At 41.1% G+C, this 22666-nt stretch overlaps 1 protein-coding gene across 4 annotated transcripts in view; it reads left to right on the top strand.

Moving 5' to 3' along the window:
* Positions 1-9129, top strand: part of TRMT2B (tRNA methyltransferase 2 homolog B) — a 34036-nt gene extending 24907 nt beyond the window's left edge. For all 4 annotated transcript variants that reach the window (XM_044763783.2, XM_014854870.3, XM_070503112.1 and 1 more), the window contains exons 8-13: positions 430-524; positions 857-1071; positions 1231-1332; positions 2103-2222; positions 2452-2551; positions 8945-9129. In XM_044763783.2, the coding sequence (XP_044619718.1) occupies positions 430-524; positions 857-1071; positions 1231-1332; positions 2103-2222; positions 2452-2551; positions 8945-9071 (759 nt within the window). In that variant the 3' untranslated portion in view covers positions 9072-9129. The remainder of the gene's footprint in view (positions 1-429; positions 525-856; positions 1072-1230; positions 1333-2102; positions 2223-2451; positions 2552-8944) is intronic.
* Positions 9130-22666: the final 13537 nt, after the last annotated feature.

Genomic DNA, 22666 nt, shown 5'->3' with positions numbered 1-22666 from the left:
ACTCATGTCCTCTGATGTGGTGTTTGCATGGGTGGTTGGGATGTTTGAAGTGAAGTATGAAGGGAATTAAAAGGTTATTGCTTGTTCATGATGGGACAAAAGCTTAGTTTAGCCCCTTGTTTACAACAAGAATAACTCGCACACTTTCTTTAGAGAACTATTAAAGAGGCTCAAACTAGAGAAAGTGTCATGTCTGTCGTATAGGATTTGTCAAAAGCCGATAAGCAAAGCAATGCTTCTACTGAGAGGTGAAAATAGCTTATCTTTTTGTCCTATAGAATATTGCTTTGTGTTAAGTGTTATTTATAATAGGATTTGAGAAATGTGCCTTCTTGTCTGACTTCTGCAGGCCTGATTACTGTAGAGCTTGGAGAGAAAATTGATGAGAGGTGAGTCTTTGCTTGACTCCTGATTTTGTGGTCTGGGCAGGAGGAGCTCTGTGTTCAGAAGGAGACTGTAAAGGAGTTTTTCACCAAAGGGCCAGGAGCAGTCTGTGACTTGACATCACTTTACTTCCAGGAAAGGTAAATCTGGGACAGCCAAACAGCAAGCAAGAGGCTGATGGCTTGCTGTTGTCTGGGTTGTGGGTTACTGAGGTAGGGCTGCTGATCGCAGAGGATCTGGGCTAAGTGGTACTAGCCCTTGTACACCAGCCAGGTCTGGGAACCCAAGCTGTAAATGAGAGTGTCTGCTTATGCTTCCATTCCCCGAGAGGGGACCTCCTACAGAGCTCTCAGGGCCGTGCCATGGAGGCTGTATCTTCTAGCTGAGATGCTGGGACCTCCTACTCCAACCATCTACTAGAGATAGAGTGGACTGCCGTTACAAGATACTTTCTTCTTTTATTCTTCTCCAGCACTATGACCCGTTGCAGTCATCAGCAATCCCCTTACCAACTCCTATTTGGGGAACCCCACATCTTTGAAGATCTCTTGGGCTTGAAGATCCGCATCTCTCCAGATGCCTTTTTCCAGATTAACACTTCTGGTGCAGAGATGCTGTATCAGACCGTGGGGGAGCTGAGTGGAGTGAACTCTAACACCATCCTCCTTGACATCTGCTGTGGAACTGGCAAGTGGCAGCCCAGGGCAGAATCTATATGCTGCTTAGTTCCCAAACCCCATCCACCCAGGCCCTGGGGCCCTTGCAGCTGAAATGGGAAGGTAGTGGTTGTGGTACAGGCATAACCTCATTGGTTAATCCTCCTCTTATTCTCTCTTACTTCCCTAGGTGTGATTGGCCTGTCTCTGGCTCAGTATACCTCCCAGGTCCTTGGGATTGAGTTGGTGGAGCAGGCAGTGGAGGATGCCAGGTGGACTGCAGCCTTCAATGGTACACTGCTCACAGTCTGGGGAGAAATGAAGAGCTGCACTTGTTTCTGTGCTATGGAAATGGTTGTATGGGAAAGGGCAGCTACTGTTTCCATGACCTGTGGGCAGGAAGGGAGGATGTTCTGGAGTGGTCAGAGTTGGGTCCTGATGGTTTTCGGAAGAGGTCCCAATAGCTAGTCTTTTTTTCTATCCAGAATAAGAGCCCAAGGGAAGGAACAAGCCTAGCTTGATAGGAAGGGAACTTGACAAAACTTTGGATAATATAGAAGAAGAACCTTCTTGACATTAGACTCATGAGGCATCCTAACATAATACAATAGATTTCAAACCTTTTTTTAGCAACAGGACCTTTTCTTTGAACAAAATCTTATGCCAGATGACAATATATGAAACAGATCTCCTTGTCCCCTCAACCTTACCTCCAGACAACTCCTGATGTAGACACACAACCTCCATTATAGCAGAAAGAGCACTTGAGTAAAAGTCAGGGTTCTCTCTTTGGTATAGAACTTATGTGCTGTGTGAGTCACTAAGTTGTACAATAATATTGTCTAGTCTTTCAAGCTGAAAGGCCTATTGAGATATTGCAAGGGAAAGCACGGAAAAAATGACGCAGATCCAAAAGCATTTCTTTCATTGTTATTCAGAGGTATGCTAGATCCAAAGGGAAGATGACAGAGCCCTGGCTTCTATACATTTCTGTAAAGCTCCCCACCTGCCACTGCTGGGCTGGAGTTTTCCGTAAGGGTCACGTGAGTCTCTCTTCTGCAGGCATCACCAACTGTGAATTCCACACTGGTCGAGCAGAGAAGATTTTGCCGCAGCTACTAAAGTCAAAGGAAGATGGGCAGTTAATTGTTGCTGTGGTGAACCCAGCCCGAGCAGGACTGCGTAAGGATGAATAGCTTTCTTGCTACAGAGCTAGTTGGGTGTTCCCATGATGTCCACCAGCTTTAGTGCCTCCTTCGCACACCATGCTAAGAGTGCTCCCAGTGGGCTTGCTCTGAACTTGCTTCTCATGTATTCCTAACCAATACTGAGTTCTGGTCAGTTGGGAGTTTGTGATAACCCAGACCATGATAGTTTAATTATAACAACAGCACTGTGTTTCTTCCTTCAGATCACCGGGTGATTCAAGCCATTCGAAACTGCAGGGCCATCCGCACACTAGTTTTTGTTTCCTGCAAGCCTCAGGGTGAAACCACAAGGAATGTCATTGAGTAAGTCTTGACTTCTTTTTCAAATTATTTTTTCTTGATGATCAAAGTAAACCATGCTTGTTGTGCAGAATTTGGAAAATGCAGAGACGTGTAAAGAAACAGAAAAAAGTCATTATACTATCATCAAGAGTCAATTATAGGGCCAGGTCTCAGGTGAGGCTGGTAAAGCAACTCACTTTGGGTGTAAAATTTGAGAGTGCCCCAAATCTCAGTAATCAAGATACATTTTTAAGATATAGTAACCCTAAACAGACCGGTAACCACGGAAAAAAATTGAGAAAGTTGTCAAAGAGCTTCTTCTACCCAAAATAAAATCATTGAGACCCATGAGTTTTCACAGGCTTATTTCCTTGTCTCTGCTTACACATTCACTCTTCCAGTTGTCCTGTATTTTTATTTTTATTATACTATTTAAACATGTTTTTGAATTTTTGATAAAGGTGGCACCTCAGAGTATTCAATAAATGGTGGTGAACAACTGGGTGGTCATGGCAAAAATCACAAAAGTTGGATCTATGTCTCACACTGTATACCAGGATAAATTATGAAGGAGTCGGAGATTTAAATGTGAAGAAGGGAAACCATAAATGTACCCTAGGAAATCACAGAATTTCTCTTTAGTTGCGGAGTGCAGAAGCCCTTTCTAACTATGAAAATTCAGAAGCCATATAATAAAAGGTTGTTAAATTTGGTTGCATGTAAAATAACTTCTCCGTTTATTACACCATACACAGAAATGAATTCAAAATGGATCATAGAACTAAATGTAAGAGGTAAAACATAGGAGTAAATCTTTGTGACCTTGGGTTAGGCAAAAGCCTTCTTAGATGTAATGTCAAAAACCCAAACAACAGCAAAATATATATATAAATATATGTGTGTGTGTGTGTATAATTGGACATCATCCAAGTTAAAAAAAACTTTGGTGCTGCAAATGATACCATCAAGAAAGTGAAAAGATAAGGAGCTGGCCCAGTGGCGCAGTGGTTAAGTGTGCATGTTCCGCTTCAGCGGCCTGGAGTTTGCTGGTTTGCATCCCGGGTGCGGACATGGCACCACTCGGCAAGCCACACTGTAGTAGGCGTCCCACATATAAAGTAGAGTAAGATGGGCACAGATGTTAGCTCAGGGCTCATCTTCCTTAAAAAAAAAACAGGAAAGTGAAAAGACAACCCACAGAATGGGAGAAAATATGTGCAAATCATTTATCTGAAAAGGGACTGGTATCCAGAAGCCAGACACAAAAGGCCACATGTTGTATGATTCCATTTGTAGGAAATGTCCGGACTAGGAAAATCTCTACAGACAGAAAGTAGATTTGTGGTTGTCTAGGGCTGAGGGTGAGGAGTTTGGGGAGTGACTGCTAAGGGGTGCATGATGTCTTCTTGGATTAATGAAAATATTCCAAAATTGATTGTTATGACGGATGCCCAACTCTGAATATACTAAAAATCACTGAACTGTATAAATGGGTGAGCTGTATGGGATGTGAATTACATCTCAGTAAAACAGTTAAAAAATCAATAACTTGCGTGATAACAAGCACTAAAAGCAAAGACAAGAGACAACATACAAACTGGAAAAAAATATGCAGTTTATATTACAGACAAAGACTTTTTCCCTTAATTTATAACAAACTCCTGGAGATCAATAAGAACAACAGCCCAAAAGAAAGATGAACAGAAGATATGAAAAAAATATTATAAATGTGTTTATGAATCATGAAAAGATGCTCAGTGTCTTCCGTTATAATGGAAATGCAAATTAAGAGTACCCTGAGATAACCACTTTTTACATCTCAGACTGGTCAAAGTTCAAAAGTTTGATAATGCACTGTTGGTGATACTATGAGGAAACATGAACTCTAAAAAATTGCTGTGTGGAGTGTAAATTGGTACTATCCCTATAGAAGGAAATTTAGCAATATAGATTAAAATTATAAATGTGTATAAACCCTTTGACCGAGTAGTCCCATTCCTGAGGCTGTATCCTACAAATATACTGACACACATGTAAAATGACATACATACAAAGTTATTTATTGCAGTATAATAGCAAACAGTGAAATATCCTAAAAGTCCATTTGTGGGGAACTGGTTAAATCAACTGTGCTACATTCCTACAGTGGAATACTGTGCTGCTGTAAAAAGGAATGAAGATGTTCTTTATATACTGATGTGGAAAGATCTCTAAGAAATATTATTTTTTAATGACAGCTTTATTGAGATATAATACACATATCATAAAATTCATCCATTCAATGGTTTTTGGTATGTTCTCATACTTGTGCAGCCATCACCACTGTCTAATTCCAGAACATTTTCATCGCTTCAAAAAGAAATTCTGCACCTCTCACCAGTCACTTCCCATTTTTCCCCAACCCCCTGGCCCTAGGCAACCACTAATCTACTTTCTGTGTGTGTCTATTTGCCTATTGTGTGCATTTCATACAAGTTAAGTGATACAACATGTGGTTCTGTGCATCTGGCTTCTTTCACTTAGCATGATGTTTTCAAGGTTTTTCCGTGCTATAGCATGTATCAGTCCTTCATTCCTTTTTATGCCCAAATAATATTCCATTGTATGGATATAGCACATTTATTTATTCACTCATCAGTTGATGGACATTGGGTTGTTTCTGCCTTTTGGCTCTTAGGAATAGTGCTGCTATGAACGTTTGTGTGCAAGTTTTTGGGTGGACGTGTGTTTTCATTTCTGTTGGGTAGATACCTAGGAATGGAATTGCTGGGTCATATGGTAACTCTATATTAACCTTTTGAGGAAGTGCCAGACTGTTTTCCAAAGCATCTGCCCAACTTTACATTCCCATCAACAGTGTATGAGGGTTCCAGTTTCTCCGCATTCTCACCAATTCTTTTTACTTTTTATTTTGCTGAGGAAGACTGGCCCTGAGCTAACATCCATTCCCATCTTTCTCTACTTTATATGTGGGACGCCTGCCACAGCATGGCTTGCCAAGCGGTGCCATGTCTGCACCTGGGATCTGAAGTGGTGAACCCCGGGCCACCGAAGCAGAACGTGGGCACTTAACTGCTGCACCACTGCGCCGGCCCCTCACCAATTCTTATCATCTGTCTTTTTGATTATGTCCATCCTCGTGGGTAGGAAGTGGTATCTCCTTATGGTTTTGCTTTGCATTTCCCCAGTGGCTAATGATGTTGAGTACTGTTTCATATGCTTATTTGCCATTTGTATATCTTCATTGGAATAATGTCTGTCAGATCCTTTGCCCATTTTTTTAATTGGGTTGTCTTTTTGTTATTGAGTTTTAAGATTTCTTTATATATTCTAGATACAAGTCCCTTATCTCAGATACACAATTTACAAAAATTTTCTCCCTTCTGTGGGTTCTCTGTTCACTTTCTTGATGGTGTCCTTTGAAACATGAGTAATTTTGAAGATGTCCAGACTATTTTTCTTAAAATTTTTAAAAAATTTTTCCTCTTCTCCCCAAAGCCTCCAGTACATAGTTTTATATTCTTGTTGTAGGTCCCTCTGGTTGTGCTATGTGGGACACCGCCTCAACATGGCCTGATGAGCAGTGCCATGTCGGCGCCCAGAATCCAAACTGGTGAAACCCTGGGCTGCCAAAGCGGAGTGCACAAACTTAACCACTCGGCCACGGGGCTGGCTCCCAGACTATTTTTCTTTTGTGGCTTATGATTTTGGTTCTAAGGTGTTTTACTAAGTGGAAATGGCAAGGTGTGCAGAATTGTTTATATAATAGTAAACTATCTTTTTGAAAAAGGGCAAAGGATGAAGAGAAGAATATAGATTTGTATTTGCTTGTATATGCGTAGACAAACTGGTAAGTTGGGGCTGGCCCTGTGGCGGAGTGGTTAAGTTTGCGCGCTCCCCTTCAGTGGCCCAGGGTTTTGCCAGTTCGGATCCTGGGCACCGACATGACACCGCTCATCAGGCCATGTTGAGGCGGCATCCCACATGCCACAACTAGAAGGACCTACAACTAAAAATATACAACTATGTACTGGGGGGCTTTGAGGAGAAAAAGGAAAAATAAAATCTTTGAAAAAAAAAAAGAAACTGGTAAGTTTTATAAGCAACTGATAATAGTTATCTATGGTGGGAGAGAACTGGGGAGATGAGAGTCACAAGTGGGAAGGAGACTTCACTGTATACCTTTTTACGTTATTTCATTTTTTAATAAAATGAAAACTTTCATTATGCAAAACAATAAATTAAAAAAATGCAATGATTAAGAGTGAACCTAGGATTCTGCTGACACTCATACTGAGTAAAACAATAAACATGGCCTCAAAAAGGCAAGAAAAATGTATTTTGAAAGGACAGTATGTGCATATGGTAGAAGAAATTCAAACAATACAAGAGTATGCAGTGAATAATGAGTTTCTTTCTTCCTTCGACCCCAGTACTTCAGATGTCACCACTCTTACCAGTTTCTTATGTAGCCTACCAGAGATATTTTGTGACTATACAAGTGTGTGTGTGTGCGCACATATCATCCCTCTTTTTTTTTTTAACAAATGGAAACAGACTGTAGACACTGTTGTGCACCATGCTTTTCACTAACAATAGATTTTGGAGATTGTTCCGCAATGATGTAGAATCTGCATCAATACTTACAGGTCTACTTAACATTTGTAAAAGGCTGTGTAGTTTTTAATTTACATAAATATGTCATTTAACTAGTCCCTTGCTAATGAATTTTAAGGTGGTTTCTTCTCTATTGTTACCACAATGTTCCAGTGAATATCCTTGTACATATATCTTTTCACATATGTGCAATATGTATGTGTATATGTGATGAATAAGTCTATGTGATTATATATATATATATATATATATATATATATATATATATATATATTAGATAAATCCCTGATATTGAATTGTTGAGTTAAGGGATATATCCTCTTAACATTTTCATATATTTTCTAACAGAGCTCTAGAATCAGCTTATCAAAAATATCCTTTTAGGATTATGATTGGAGGTACACTGAATTTATTAATTAATTTAAGGAGGATTGAAATCTTTACAGTATTTTTTTCTGTCTAGGTATGTAGTATACCTCTTCAGTTACTCTAGTCTTATGTAATTCTCTAAAACTGTATATATGTATATATTTTTTCCAATATAGGTCTTTCTTCTTAGGGTTAATACAAGACATTATAAAGATTTATTGCTAGTATGAATGGGACCTTTTTCATGACATTTTCTAAGTGGTTATTGCCAATCTTGTGTCCAGCTACTTTACTCTTTTATTAGTTTTATTCATTTTCCAATTGAATCTCTTGGATTTTGTTGGTAGCTGGCCATATGATCACCATATAAAAAGTTTTGTTTCTCTCCTTCCAATACTGTTTTTTCTTATTATATTGGATAAGAAAATGTTCCCTTGTAGGAGTGACAGTGAATATCTCGTTTTGTTCCTGACTTTAATGGGACAGTGCTATTTAAACTATTGAGTGTTAGCCAAGGAAACAAGAACTCTTCTGCTTTGTTGCTTTGACTGCAAACCGGTACAACCTTTTTTAGAACAGTTTAGTGGTACATATCTTAGGGCCCTCAAAACATACAGGCCCTTCAACTCAGCACTTCCACTGAAAAGGTCAAAATGTATGCAAAGATATAACTAGAAGAATACTCATGGAGGGGCTTTTCAAGTAGCAAAAAGTTAGAAACAGCTTACGTTTTCAATAGCAAGGAATTAGATAAGTAAACTGTTCGATTTATTTAATGAAATGCCATATAGCCAATAAAAGGGAGGTAGCTTTACATATAATGTTGTGGAGAGATGCTCATGATGCACTGTTAACTGAAGAAGCTTGTAAAGCAGTATGTACAAAATGTGCAGTGTGACTCCATTTTAAGGAACCAATTTAAATATACATATTTGGAAAGCTGTGTCGTGAAAAGTAAGCAGTGGTTATCCTTTTCTGAATGGTGAGTTTCTAGGTGAATTATGTTCTCATTTTTGCTTGAGTACCTTTGAAATAATGGAAAAAAGTAATCTACTTTGCAAAATTTCAATAGAACAATTTAATCCAGTAATATTTATTAATTACCTACTGTGTGCCAATCATACAGAAAAGTATATGACAAAGGCCCCTTGCTCCATTCACCATGGAATCCCCACTCTGTGTCACACACTGGGAACATAGAGATGGCTAATAAGCAGTTTTTGCCTCATTTCTACCCTCAAAAAGATTGTATTCCAGTGAGGAAGATGGTTAGAAAAAACCAGGTGGTTACATTAAATATAAAGGCTGTTATAGAGAGAAGCACAGGGGGTTGTGGGAACACAGAGGAAAGGCTTCAGTTTTAAGAAATTGTGTTCCTGTAGGTTCTCCTTGGTTTCCAGGAACTGATATTATGATCTGTTTCTACAGGCTGTGCTGTCCTCCCAACTCCGCTAAGAAGCTCCTCGGCGAGCCTTTTGTCCTGAGACAAGCTGTGCCTGTGGATCTGTTTCCCCACACCCCACACTGTGAGCTGGTGCTCCTCTTCACTCGATAAGCAGCCTCCTACAAGACTGCAGGCTCTTTGTTAAGGCCGAAGTTTCACTGTCTTCCAGGTTTGGCATATTGCTACATGGCAGACCTTGAGAGCCTTCCCGGGGAAACCCGTCTTTGGATTGTGAGCAGGAAGAATGTAGTAGGCCTACCGTCCGAGGCCATTTTATAACCTTAGTTTTCAGGTTCCCTTGCTCTCATGCGTGTTTGCCTGGTTGTGACCACTCTTTGGCCTTGGATCTAGACTGTACTTTCTTTTTGCTGTCAGCCTGGCATGGCTCCCTTGGTACTAGTTTGTAGTCTTGTCTCCTCTGTCTGACTCTGCCTGTGATGACAACTGAGCTTTTCTCTGCAGTTGGTAATAATTTCACGTTGACTCAGATCTCTCTATTTACCCAGAGATTATACTAGGTATTTTCTGTGTTCATGAGGTATCCAAGGATTAGAACTAGAGACAAATCTAGCTTTTTAAAAGAGCAGAGTAAGCTATGAAGTGGCTGCAGGATGACTGCATGATCTCAGTAGAGCGTCATGCCTTTTTTTTTTTCTTTTTAGTCTTTGAGGCTTCTAGAATACCCTTTAAAAATGTGGTTACTCCTAGGAGCAATAGCACCAATTATCTCCTCTGTAGGGAGAATTGGTCATAGTAGTGACTCTATGGGAAAGGACATCTTCAAAGAAGAGACTGAATACCTATAATTGTGCTGTGTAGCATGGAGGCAGAAAGGTCCAGAATCCCTTAATGATGCAGTGTACACTATAATAAATTGGATATTGAAACGGACATTCTCTATTTCATGATTTCTTCAATTATAGAGTTGTTCTTGGATACTTGCCCAAAAATTTAGATTATGTTTGGAATCTTGTAACAGCCCAGAGACATGTAACTTAGCAAGTGTTGTCTGATTTACAAGATGATATCAGGTCAAGTAGTATTTTTAACTCTTCTCAATCCTAAATACTTCTAGAGAAGCCTCCTCAGAAAAACGTGGCTATTGAAGCTACTATATGAATATTGATTTAAAAAATACAAGAAAGAAATAATCTAAAGTGATAAAAAGTGTTGATTTATAGTAGTCAGATAAGTTTTATTTCCATTTCCCTATTTTTCGTTTTATGCAATGGGGTTATATTATTTTTATAACTTAAAAAATTTTTAAATGTAAAGCGACTTGTATTTTCTCCTCCTTTGTTTCCCATATCTGTAAATGGCAATCCTGTCTATTAGTTACCTAAGCCGGAAACCAGACTTATCTTTCTCGTTCTCATATCCAACTTCCTACAAGGCGGATACCACCTGGATACTGGATACCTTTTAGGTGCTCCAAACTCAACATGCCTAATTTCAAATGCTCACATCTTTCCCCCAAACCTGTTCTGGCTTCTATGTTCTCAGTCTTGAGGAATATACTGATCTATTCAGTCACTCAAGCCAGGAGCCTGGGCATTATATCTGAGTCCTGCTCCTGTACCCCTGTCCACATCCAGTGTATCACCAAGTCTCCATCGCTGTAGGCTACCATCATCTCTCACTTACTGAGAGAGCCATCTTCCCGACTGATGCCGCTGTGTCCACTCTTGCCCCCATCCGTTTCATTCTCTACAGCCAGTGAGTTTTCTAAAATGCCAGTCTCGTTATGTTTCTCCAACACTTAAAATCTGTCATTAGCTTCTTAGTGCTTGTTTTTCTTTATTGCTTTTAAAATAAAGTCCCAAATTCTTGATGTAGCCTCAAAGCCCCTTCAAAATCTGGGCAGCCTCCTTTCTCTATACACTTTGAATTCCTTTCCCTGGAAAAGACAAATTTCTTCCATTCTGATCCTTTTCATATTCTGTTTCCTCAGCTTGGAATGTGCTTTTCCTTACCTCTTCTGGCTAACTCTATTCATCTTTCTATTTTTAACTTAGATATTCCCCAAGGAATATCTAATGAATAAACATAGGATTAGCTGTGGATAATCAGCTTTCTGATAATTCCACTGTTGTGAAATCTTTTAAGTAAGGTGATTTTAGAATCGTGCTTCCATCATTTTTATTATGAAAACTTTCAAACATACAAGAAAGTTGAAAGAATAGTACAATGAACACCAGTAGGTCCACCACCAAGATTCAAAAAATGTTAACGTTTTTTCGTATTTGCTTTATCTGCGTATCTGTTCTTTGATAAACCATTTGAAAAGTTGTAGACATCACGACACTTCACCTTTGAATAACTCAGCATACATCTTCTAAGCATAAGGACGTTTTTCTACATAACCATAATACCATAAGCCCAGCTAAAAAAAATTAACAGTACCCCACTGATCTTCACTAATATTATCTAATATCTTGTTCAGTGCTTCCTGAAGTGTGGTCTGCAGACTGATGGTTCACAGGGAGATGAGGAGCTTGCACCAGAGTGTGTATCAGTGCACCACGTTCTTCATCAAGAAAATCTTGTTATCAAAAAGAGCAACCAAATTAAACAGTGTGCTTAGTGACATAGTTCATTTATATCTGTGGGCTGCCTGAGTAGCACTGCTCCGTATTCAGATTTCCCTAGCTCTCCCCTAAATGTCTTTTGTGGCCAGTTCACATGTTGCATTTGGTTATTGTGTCTCTGTTTAGTCTCTTTTAATCCAGAACATTCTTCCCACTTTTTTTTTTTTCATGGCACTGACTTTTAGAGACCAGGTCTGCCCCACATCATGGATCTGTCTGATTGTAGGGTGACTAACTGCCCTGGTTTGCCTAGGACTATCCTGGTTTTGGCACTGATCCTGCATCCCGACACACCCCTCAGTCCTGGGCAAACCAGGGTGGTGTGTTTCCTTATGGTGATGTTCAGCTCCTCCTTCAGCCCTGAAATTTACGTAAAACGGAAGTTGTTTGGTCAAGAGGCTTGATTAGATTCAGATTAAACCATTTTTGACAAAAATACTTCATAAATGATGCTGTGTATGTTATGTTACATCTCATCAAGAGGCATGTAATGTCAGTTGTCCACTCTTAGTAAAGGTGATGATTAACAAGAAATAATAACAATTAATAATATAATTAACAAGAAATCTGGTGGATGTTACTTTGGTACCATGTGACTCTTCTGTTCCCCAATATTTCTCACCTAAAGATTTTAGCGTCCATCAATTACTGTTTCTAGACTCAGTAATTTGTTTTTCCAATTTTTAAAATTTATCTCCTGACTTGGTGATTTAATGGGGGTTGCAAAATGGTGATTTCCTAATTCTGTCATCCAGTCTATGTTTCTTAGCTGGCCTTCTTGTGTAAAGATGAGCTTTTTCTCATCTATAGGATACGAACCAAAAAGGTCAGGTAAAAGCCTAATTCCTTCCCCTTGAATACCAATTTTCAGAGCAAGAATTTGATGTAATAGTTATTTCCAATGGTACTAATTTTATTTATTTTTTGAATATCACTTGACTGAATGTTTTTCTTATTTAAATGCAGTGTTTTACATTCAATTCAATCATTTTCTTTGAAATGCTCAAATTTTCTCCAGTTTGGCCAGTGGGAGTTCCTGTAGGCTGGCTCCCATGTCCTTTTGACATGCCTCCATGAGTCTGAGCACTTAGATCTTGGCACAAGATTCCTAGGCTCGCCATACATTTCCCTGCTCCAGTCCTGGAATCAGCCATTTCCAAGGAGACTTTTAATGGAGAATGCTATTTAGAAACCAAGATCTGGATGCTGGATGTTAGAGGCAAAATCTAATAGTACTGTATTCTAGTCTGTGAGCTGTAAAACATTAGTACAGTGACCAACTGTTCTGATTTACTCTGAACTTGGGACTTTCATTGCTAAAACCAGGAGCATCCTAGGCAAATCAGGATAAGTTGGTCACCCTAAATTGGTCACGTTGTTGATACGGTAATGATTAAGGAAGAACAGTGGAAATTGGGGTTGGGACTTATGAACCAGTAGTAGCTAAAGTAGCTGTAAATTCCCAGGAGATTTAAGGGTTTTCACTAAATGACCTCTTCCCGCTGTAAAATATCTAGGTCTAGGGCTGTGGAGCGCAAACTTCACTGCACATTAGCATCACCTGGAGAGCAATTTATCAATACTGATCCCTGGGCCCCAGACATGCCAATTTAATTGGTTTAGGGAGGGGCTCAGGCAGCAGTATTTTAAAAATGCCTCCCAGCGATTCTCATGTGCCCCAAGGTTGAGAACCAGTGGTCTAGGTGGGGCTTTACCTTCCAAAGTGTGGCCTCTGGACCAGCAGCATTGGCATCACCTAGGAGCTTGTTAGAAATGCAGACTTTCAGTCTACACCTCAACTGGATTGGAAACTCTGGGGTGGAGCCCAGCCATTTGTGCTTTAATGTGCCCTCCAGATGATTCTCATGCACACTGAAGACTGAGAACCACTGGTTTAGAGTGGCTGCTGTCGGTCAGGTAAAAATTAGACTGTTGGTGGTAAGCACGATGTAGTCTACACAGAATACTGATAATAATAATGTACACCCAAAATTTCACAATGTTATAAACCATTATGGCCTCAATAAAATAACAAAAGAAAATTAAAAAATGAAAAATAAAAAACCCTGGTTCCTGGGGCTTGGGCCCTTCCTCCAGATATTCTGATTTAATTGGTGTCTGGGGTGTGGCCCAAGTATCTGGATTTTTAAAAGATTCCCACCGTGATTCTAATGTGCGGCCAGGGTTATGATCCTCTGATTAGGGCTCTGGTTCCCAAACTTGTCAGCACATTAAAGTTCCCTGGGGATCTTTTAAAACTTCCAAAACCCAGGCCACACTCCAGACCAATTAAATCATCACGCTCTCTGGGGGTGAGACTCAGGCGTTGGTAATTTTGAAGTTTTCCCAGAGATTCCAGTGTTCAGCCAGTGTTGAGAACCACAGGGTTAGGGTATTTGTTTTGGGGCTGGAAGGGAGAAGAGAATGACTGTCATCTGCTGAGATTTAAGTCTCCCAACCTTCACCTTCAAAATCACATTGCCAATTTATAATTTACAGAGTCATCATTGTCATTTTTCTAAGAAATATATTTCAAAATGGGCTGCCCATAAAGTACCGTCATGAACCAATTGAAGCTCCCTTAGAGCTCACCAATTAGTACAAATGCAAAAGGACAATTGAAATGAAATATAATTATTATGTCCCAGACTTAAAAATTTTCCATCAGCTCACTCGATTCCATCATGAAATGTATTTCCACATCCTATTTCCCCTTGTTTCTTCTCAAAGGAGACTAAGTGGAGTGGCAATGCCGACATCTAGCCCAGAACAACACAATGGAGGAATATGTCAGTATCAAGTCACTCTTAACTGTTAAGGATCCTCAGGGTGTGTGGAGAGGAGAGGTCTTGCTCTGAGGACCCAGAAAAGGAATTTAAATATTTAAAGGTGCTGGAATTCCTGGCTTGCATTTACTGATCACTTTTACTTGGAACCAGTTCAAGGAATACCTGAGAAGAGAGGGCTATGTTATACTTAGCTGTTTACTAGTCTCTCTCCTCCAACTAGACTGTAAGGTTTGAGGGGACAAGGGCTATATCCTGTTCAGTGTGGTATCTCTGTCTAGCACCTAGCACAGTGTCTGAAATGTGGCAAGTGCTCAAAGAGGCAATATAGCATACTGGTCAAGAGAACTGGCTTTGGAATCAGGCTGACCTGGCCTTGAATCCTGGCTCTGTCACTTATATGCTGTGTGACCTTGGATGAGTGACTTAACCTCTCCAACACTCTGTTCCCGACCCGTCTCCCTGCAAAAGAAGGGTACTTACCTCACAGGATTGTTGTGACCCATTCAGCAAAACAATATATGTAAAGCACTTTGCAAATTGTCTGGCACATAGTTGGCATGCATTAAGTGGGAGTTATTCTTAATAATCCGATTATTCGTTGAAGGAATAAATGGATGTCGTAGCCTGCTTTCCCTTCCCACTCTTGAGATCAACAAGCAAAAATAACCTAATCAATTTGCTTTCTCTAAGATTTCAATACTTAATTTAAGGTAAACAAAACCAAACACACATTGGCAAGAGTCCCTTCCCTGTTGGTGTGGGTGTTTCTCAGCATTTATGTTATAGTCAGATATTACAGCTTCTAGTACAAAGTTTAAATACAGTTTGAAGAAAAATGAAGCATAGAAAACAGATATGGAAGGCCATCCCTCATTTTGTTACCCTCATAATATTGGTTGCTGAAATAATCCACTTGTCAAATCCCTTTGTACTACTGTGAGAAGTGCTAATGTAAGACATGTTTTCTGAAAATCACCATGATGAGGTGTCATGAATTAAGGGCTTTGGTGCAAAAGTGATGGAGTTCCCTTCTGGGTAGAATAGCTCAGGATCATCAGCTGCCCAGAACATTTATTGACTTGCCCTTTCCTGCTCCTAAAAGGAAACTTGTTTCTAGGGGTGGGTTTTTTTGTTTGAATTAAACGTACTCTAAATGCTGCATGGGATCCTGGACTGTACCCTGATCAGAAGAAGGACATTAGTGGAAAAACCAGTGAAATCTGAAGACCGTCTGTAATTTAGTAAATAGTATTGTGCTAATGTTAATATCATAGTTTTGATCAATATACCCGAGTTTTGTGAGATATCAACATTAGGGGAAGCTGGGTGAAGGGTATACGGGAACTCTGTGTACCATATTTACAACTTTTCTGTAAATCTAAAATTATTTCAAAATACATTAAAGAAAAAACCTAAGTACAGTCTTTAGAAAACTAAACATACTGATTGAAAGCTAATTCTAGAAAAACCAAGTCTGGGCAGGTGTTGAGACCACGGCCCCAGAGAGACAATAGTGCTCACCCAGATACCCAGATGTGTGCTAGATGTTTGACTAACTGTAAACACCACCCGTGACAAGGTGACAAGAGATGAGGGGTGGGGGTTAGCAGGTAGCAATTCTTTTACAATAAAGAATTTCTGGCAGCCTACCAACAAACAGTTCCTTTCTCTCAGTATAAGCTGGCCTAGTTCAAAACACAGCAGCCTCACTTAAAAGAGGTCCAAACATAAGTTTTTTTAAACTCCCATCTTAGAGTTTGTTTGGCTAGGTGTTTGGAAGGAATTTCTCATTGTAGTGCTAAACCTGAAATGGTAGTTGTACCCTGAACAGGAGAAGGAGTGGGAAGAGGAAGGATCCAGCCCATTTTAAAGCACCAGGCCCCTCAGCATTCAGTTCTTCTTTATTCCCTGAGTTAAATGGTCTGCAGAGTTAACTCCTGTGTCAGTTAAAAGACAGGTGTCTCAGTAACCTAGTGTGACCAGCATGACAATCTGAAAAAATGTATTATTACAAATGGTGTTGGCAGAGGGGGAGTGGAATCTAAAAGGACTATGGCACTCTTCATTCTCTTAGGTTCTTTAGGGATGAACTCTTTTATGTATGTTTTCCATAGTTATGATCAGCATGTGTACCTGCTATTTTGTATTTTGCTGTTTTCACTTAACATTATTTCACATTCTGGTTCCCACGTGCACAGTGCACCTAATTGTCATCTTTAATGGCTGTGTAACATTCCATTGTATTGAATAGCATGATAGTTCTTAGGACTAGGCTCATTTTTCTGAGGAGATATAAAAGGCCTGCTGTCTCTTAGCACCAGAGGTCTATTTTAGTTCCTGGAAGTGGCGACTGGCATGAGTGTGGGATTGCGTGGGATCCCTGAGTCATCGTTGCACAGCACAGTTTGAGGCTTTGTTAACATCGGTCTGCCTGCCACCCATCAGCAGAGCTTCCTGGGCTCCCTGGACCTGAGCCGGACACTTCATGGGCACAGGGGCAGAAAGAGAAGCCCCCTGACTCCCATGACCCTCAGCTGGTACTCTCTCTGTGCCAACAACGGGAAGTTCCTGCTGCTTTCTCTCTTGCCTGGGGTAACAACTCCACCTGTGTTTCCCACAGAGCTCGATATGAGAGAAAAAGGAAGAGGAGTGGGAGGATGGATTATTATAGCTAAAGGAATAAGGCACAGGTCAGGAGTGCCATGTCTACAGTTCCTTTAGGCGCATCTGTGAAAATGAAGTGAGATGATAAAATGATTTTAAGTCCTGGAAAGCTGGCCAATAGCTCTCGTTCTCTATACCCCTTTCTGCCAAATCCATGTTTTGGCCACTGGATAAAGGGTGTACAGGGGTCAGTGACAAAGCAGTGAGTCCAGGGTTGACCCCTATCCTACCCATGGCCAATGGCATTTTATACTTAAGAACAGATTCTCCTGAGAAGAGTGGTTTTGTGTGCGGTACACTTGGTTAAGCCTTGCCAGTAGCAACTGTCTTGAAAACGAGTGATTCTAAATAGGTTATTGGGAGGGAAGAGTGATATTCCGAGCACAACGGGTATGGCCCAAGCACCAAACACTCACATCTCCAGGGGATTTATAGCTAGGTTAGCTACTACTGGTTTCTGTGCTCCAACCCTAAATTATCACGGTTCTTCCTTAACCCTTAGTGTGTACGAACAAGAGGACCCGTGTACTGCGGATCACACTAGATGCCAACCCTGCTGCTAGGGTACCACAGGGTGGGTAGAAACAACATACGAATGAAGCGTGGCGACAGATGTCAGGAGTTGAAAACCGTTCAGAACAGAGGGCCCCCTCTGCCTGTGCATATTGAATTCTCTAGTCAGAAAGCCCAGGCCTGTCTTGCAAGACAAGATGGATAAGTACCCAGAGCCACGTGGGGCTTGTTGAATGATAGGCCAGAGTCATGTGCTCGAAGGGTCTCTGACAGGAGCTAGGCTTTAAAAGTCCTGGAGGAGGGAGGCCAAGACCTTGACAATGAAAGAGAGAAACTCCGAGGCAACCACTTGCCTGAAAGAAAATTTGCTCTCTAGGCTCAAGAAACTATTGTTAATCTTGGTCCCTAGGCTGCCACACTGAGACTTAGGTTCCTAAACCTCTTTGGCAGGTTTAGGATTCTCAAAGACAAGGGTATGGGGGGCAGTGGTTGGCGGTGGTCATAGTTACCTTCGTTTCTCTATGCTCTTTGTACTTTAGAAGCTAAGACATCTCTCTTTCACTTGTTCTTTGCAGAAAAGAGGATGCCTCTCCCAGAAGGGGGGTACAGCTGTCTAATGATCTAAGATCCTCCCCTAATGATAATAATAGTAGCTAACATTTAACGAGCTACTTATGTGCTGAGCACTATGCTAAGCATTTTTATGTGGATTGTCCCCTTTGATCCTCACAACAAGCCTATGAGGTAGGTACTCTTATTCCTGTCTTCACTGGGGGACATTGCCAGGTCACTCAGCTTGATGTAGAGTTTGGAAAGTGCAGTAACAGCCTGCAGCAACAAAATTAAGACTCACTCAAAAATAAATAAGGGTATGCTGGCTGTATTTGGGGGATATTCTTTAAATGACTTTTTGTGACTGCTAGATTCTGTGTCGGAAAATTTGGTTGACACCCAGGGACACATATATTGTACGAAGTGTGCCAATATACTGAAATTCAGTTTTTGGGGTTTGTTTTGGTTTATTTTTTATATTTTTAAAATTCTTCCTTTTTCTCCCCAAAGTCCCCCGGTACATAGTTGTGTATTTTTTCTTAGTTGTGAGTCCTTCTAGTTGTGGCATGTGGGATGCCACCCCAGCATGACCTGACGAGCGGCGCCACGTCTATGCACAGGATTCGAACCGGCAAAACCCTGGGCCGCCAAAGCAGAGCACGTGAACCCAATCACTCAGCCACGGGGTCAGCCCCAGTTTTCTTTTTTTTTTTAAGATTTTATTTTTCCTTCTTCTCCCCAAAGCCCCCCGGTACATAGTTGTATATATTTTTAGTTGTGGGTCCTTCTAGTTGTGGCATGTGGGACATTGCCTCAGCATGGCTTGATGAGCAGTGCTAGGTCGGTGCCCAGGATCTCAACTTGTGAAATCCTGGGCTGCCGAAGCAGAGCACGTGAACTTAACCGCTCGGCCACGGGGCCCACTCCTGAAATTCAGTTTTGTTGTTTCAACCTAAATTCTCCACCCTACCCACATTCATAGGTGGCACTCCCACCCCTTTCAGCCACACTTCTCCTTCCCTCTTGGCTGAGAAAGTCTGCCTGCCTCATAAACATACATGCCATAAAGAGAAATGTGGATGATCCAATTTTCTTAAGAACCTTGGTTGGTTGAATTACAATCTCCTGCCTGATAAAACTCTTCTTCAGTAGAGAGATTTGCTGTATCCCCATGTGAGAGTGATTGTCAGCAGAATTCTCCAGTGATATTTATCAGGCAAATTGGAGGAAAGTAGGTGGGTCAAGGTGGCCAGAAGACGACCCAGAAAAGATGTAGTATTTTTGGATAGAGAAGATAGAGCACTGGCCCAGGCACACAGGAGATGTGGATTTGAGGAGCATGTCTGTCAGCGATCAGCTTTACAATCTTGGACAAGTCACTTAACCTGTCTGTACCCCAAGTTCTTCATCTGTTTAACGACTGGGGTTGGACTAGAGGCTCTGTAAGGTTTTTTCCAGCTCCATGACTCAGAAGCTGAGCCTCAGTCAGAATCCTGTCAAAGACTCACAAGATGCCTGGAGTGGTTCCCTTGGAGATAAGGCCATAGGCAATGCATAATAGCAAATAATGCAGCCTTAGACAGCGTGAGACCCTCCAGATGGGTTTGTAAGACTGATCTTTCTGTGCAAGGTTTCTATCCCCCAGAAACAATTATGGGTTAGTTGGTTTATAGTGCTTGGCGAGACCGTATAGGGTAGGAGTTAAGAGCATGAGTTATGGAGTGGGACCTTAGTTTGAAAACCAGTTCTGCTACTTCCTAGTGGGTGCCCTGAGACAAATGATTTGACCTCTCTGAACATTAGTTTCTGCCTCTGTAAGATGACGATAATAGAGCCGACCTCATAGGCTTGTGAAGATGAAAGGCAATAATGTATGGAAAGCACTTAGTCCAGCACCCGGCCAAATGGAAGTGCTCAGTCGGTCATGTCTGCTCCTACTGTTGGTGTGCTTATTGTCATCCATGTAATTCTCCTGACATGGGCGTGGCTAAGCTGCAGCATTTTTCCTGAATGTAGCTTTCTCTTTCTGGATAGAGTTTGGGAAAAGCATAAGCACATCTTTCTGGCCCAAAGTACTTCGACAGTCAGGTCTGGATTCAATTCCCTCCTCTGCTTCGTACAGGCTGTGGGACCTTGGACAAGTTATTTAACTTCTCTGCCCCTTAGTTTGGGAGTCTGTAAAATGCAGGCAGGTATACTACCTACCCTCAAGGGTTGTTGTGAATAAGATAATGAATGTGAAGAACTTAGTGCCGTGCCTGACACCCAGAAGGCACTCAATAAATGGTGGCTGTGGTACTGAAGGTGAAAGTAATAGTCGTAGCAATAATAAATAACTACCACCACTGCTGCTACCCCTCTGGGTTGGAGGGTGGAATTGCATTCAAGCTCATACAGTTTTTGTGTACCTAGGAGAGGCAGCAACTGCTGTTCCTCAAGGGACAGCAAAGGAATTGTCGCCAGCCTTCACAGGCAGTGGCTGGACATTTAAAACCAAGTTGTTTTTGGAAGCGTGACTGAATATGATTGAGCAGAGCCCAATTTTCAGCAGAAAAGTTCTGTTTATTTCTGCTAGTCCCTTCACATCCAGGAACCTTGGGGGAAAAATGTAATTCTAAATTGACCCTGTATTTCTAAGGCTGAATTTCAGTTGGTCACCCACGATATGTTGTTCTCAGGCTTCATCAGGAGCATCTGGGTGCAAAGACATAAAATCTCTGTTCTTCTTTGCTAAGGTCATCTTCATTCTCAAATGGATGCCACCTAAGTTTCCTTCAGCCTCTCGGTGGGTATAAGATTCATTTAATGGCTAGAATGAGACACTGGAACAATGGGGGTTCTCAGGGATGGGGTGCTAAGAGTAGATGGAGCTGTAGAGGAACTATAGAGATGTTAGCAAACAGAAAGTGAAAAACTGAGTAGTCCTAATGGTTGTGGAGAGGAGCCCATTGACTGAAGGAGGGATATTAGATGTTTCTTTTGACTTCCCTCCATTTTTCTCTTCAGTACTCTGTTAAAAGTCGTAAGAGAAAAAAAAAAACAGTCACTGCAAGCAAAGCTAAGCTTCAGCTTTCCTGTCCTTCCCAGACCACTCCAGGTTAGGAGGCTGTCGGCCACTTCTCAAGGGGGTATAGACTGCACCCCACCTGCCACCCGCCCTCTACCCTGGCTTCATACTTTCAGTCTTGCTTTCTCCCCTATCCCCTTGATTTAAGGAATGCTAACCACAGGATTCGAAGACTTCTTCACAGGAACTCTCCAGCAATATCTCCTCTGCGTCCCAGGAGTCCATTCTGCTTTTTGCCCTGGGTTCTGAGGTTATGGAAATGAAAAATGAATTTCAGTTTTGGATAGAGATTTAGGGGTAGTTTCTGACATCTAGAAAAACACTTCCTCTGTTCTTAAACTCTCATCCTCACCCCTCATCCCCACAGCAGTGCCTCTCTCCTCCTTGGTGGCCCTGGCCAAATCCAGGCCTCGATGTATAGGCGTAACAAGCCAAGGCTCTGGGGTAGCCTGAAGGGCCAGATCCCTTGGAGAGCAGAGGTGACATTATAAGATTGACAGTTGACCGTTGTGGAGACTGGGGTCCCAAGGAACACTGAGGAATGGCCATTAACAACAATGAGCCTTCAAATCCTCATAGCTTTTTTTTTAATGCCTTTATTGTGTTGGGAGAAATGATGTCTGTTTATTATGAAAAAAATTTTCTAATAAAAATCTAAAGGGTACCTAGGCCTTTTACTTCTCAAAATTGCCTAGTATCTCATCCTAGAGAAAACCACTGCTAATGTTTTGGTGATTTCCCTCCAGATATTCTTTGCATGTATATGCATCATGCTGTACGTGCTATACTCTGACTTGCCATTTTCCCTAACAAAACACTAGTTGTGAAAAACTTTGTGTCACTAAATGTAAGCCAACATTAGCCCTTTTAGTGTCTGTGTAGCATTCTACTGTGTGGATGCACCATAATTTATTCAACCATTCCCCATTGTTAGCCATTTAGCTTGTTTCTAGCTTTTAGCTGTTGTACACAAAGCTTTGGTTAAAAAACCATGAGCATTTTTTTGGTACTTATATAATTATCTTTGGATACAGTTCAAAAGAAGGGGGTTTGGCTCATAGAGTTTCCACATTTTTAAAGTTATCAATATATATATTGAGAGAGGGAGAGCAGGAGGGAGACAGACAACCAATATACAATCCATAAAAGTTGTACCAATTTGTACTTCTAACACTGGAAATCATAACCTTTAAGATAACCCTATAGCCATCAAAGCAAAGATCTTGTGTCAGCCAGTGCTGGGGCATCATCCTGGGCTACCAGTTAGTGGTCCCCAAGTATGCTCTCTGTACTTAATCCACTTCTCCTTCCGCTGACCACCAACCATAGTATGAGAAAAGAGTTTCAGACTCAAAGTAGGAATGCTGCTTCATAAATTGAGAGAGAAGGCCTACGTATCTTTTCTTTGACTAAAGTCTGATCCAGCATTACCTTCAAAATGATTGTCAGCAACATATGGAGCTGGGGGCTGGGAGTCATCACCCGGTTTGTAGTAAAGCTCAGTTGTATTCCGAGCTCCATTTCTTTCAGAAC

Source organism: Equus asinus, chromosome X, assembly GCF_041296235.1.
Source record: "Equus asinus isolate D_3611 breed Donkey chromosome X, EquAss-T2T_v2, whole genome shotgun sequence".
In the NCBI taxonomy this organism is placed as follows: Eukaryota; Metazoa; Chordata; class Mammalia; order Perissodactyla; family Equidae; genus Equus; species Equus asinus.
Note: the sequence above shows the minus strand (reverse complement) of the source record. Positions and strands in the feature narration are given on the sequence as shown.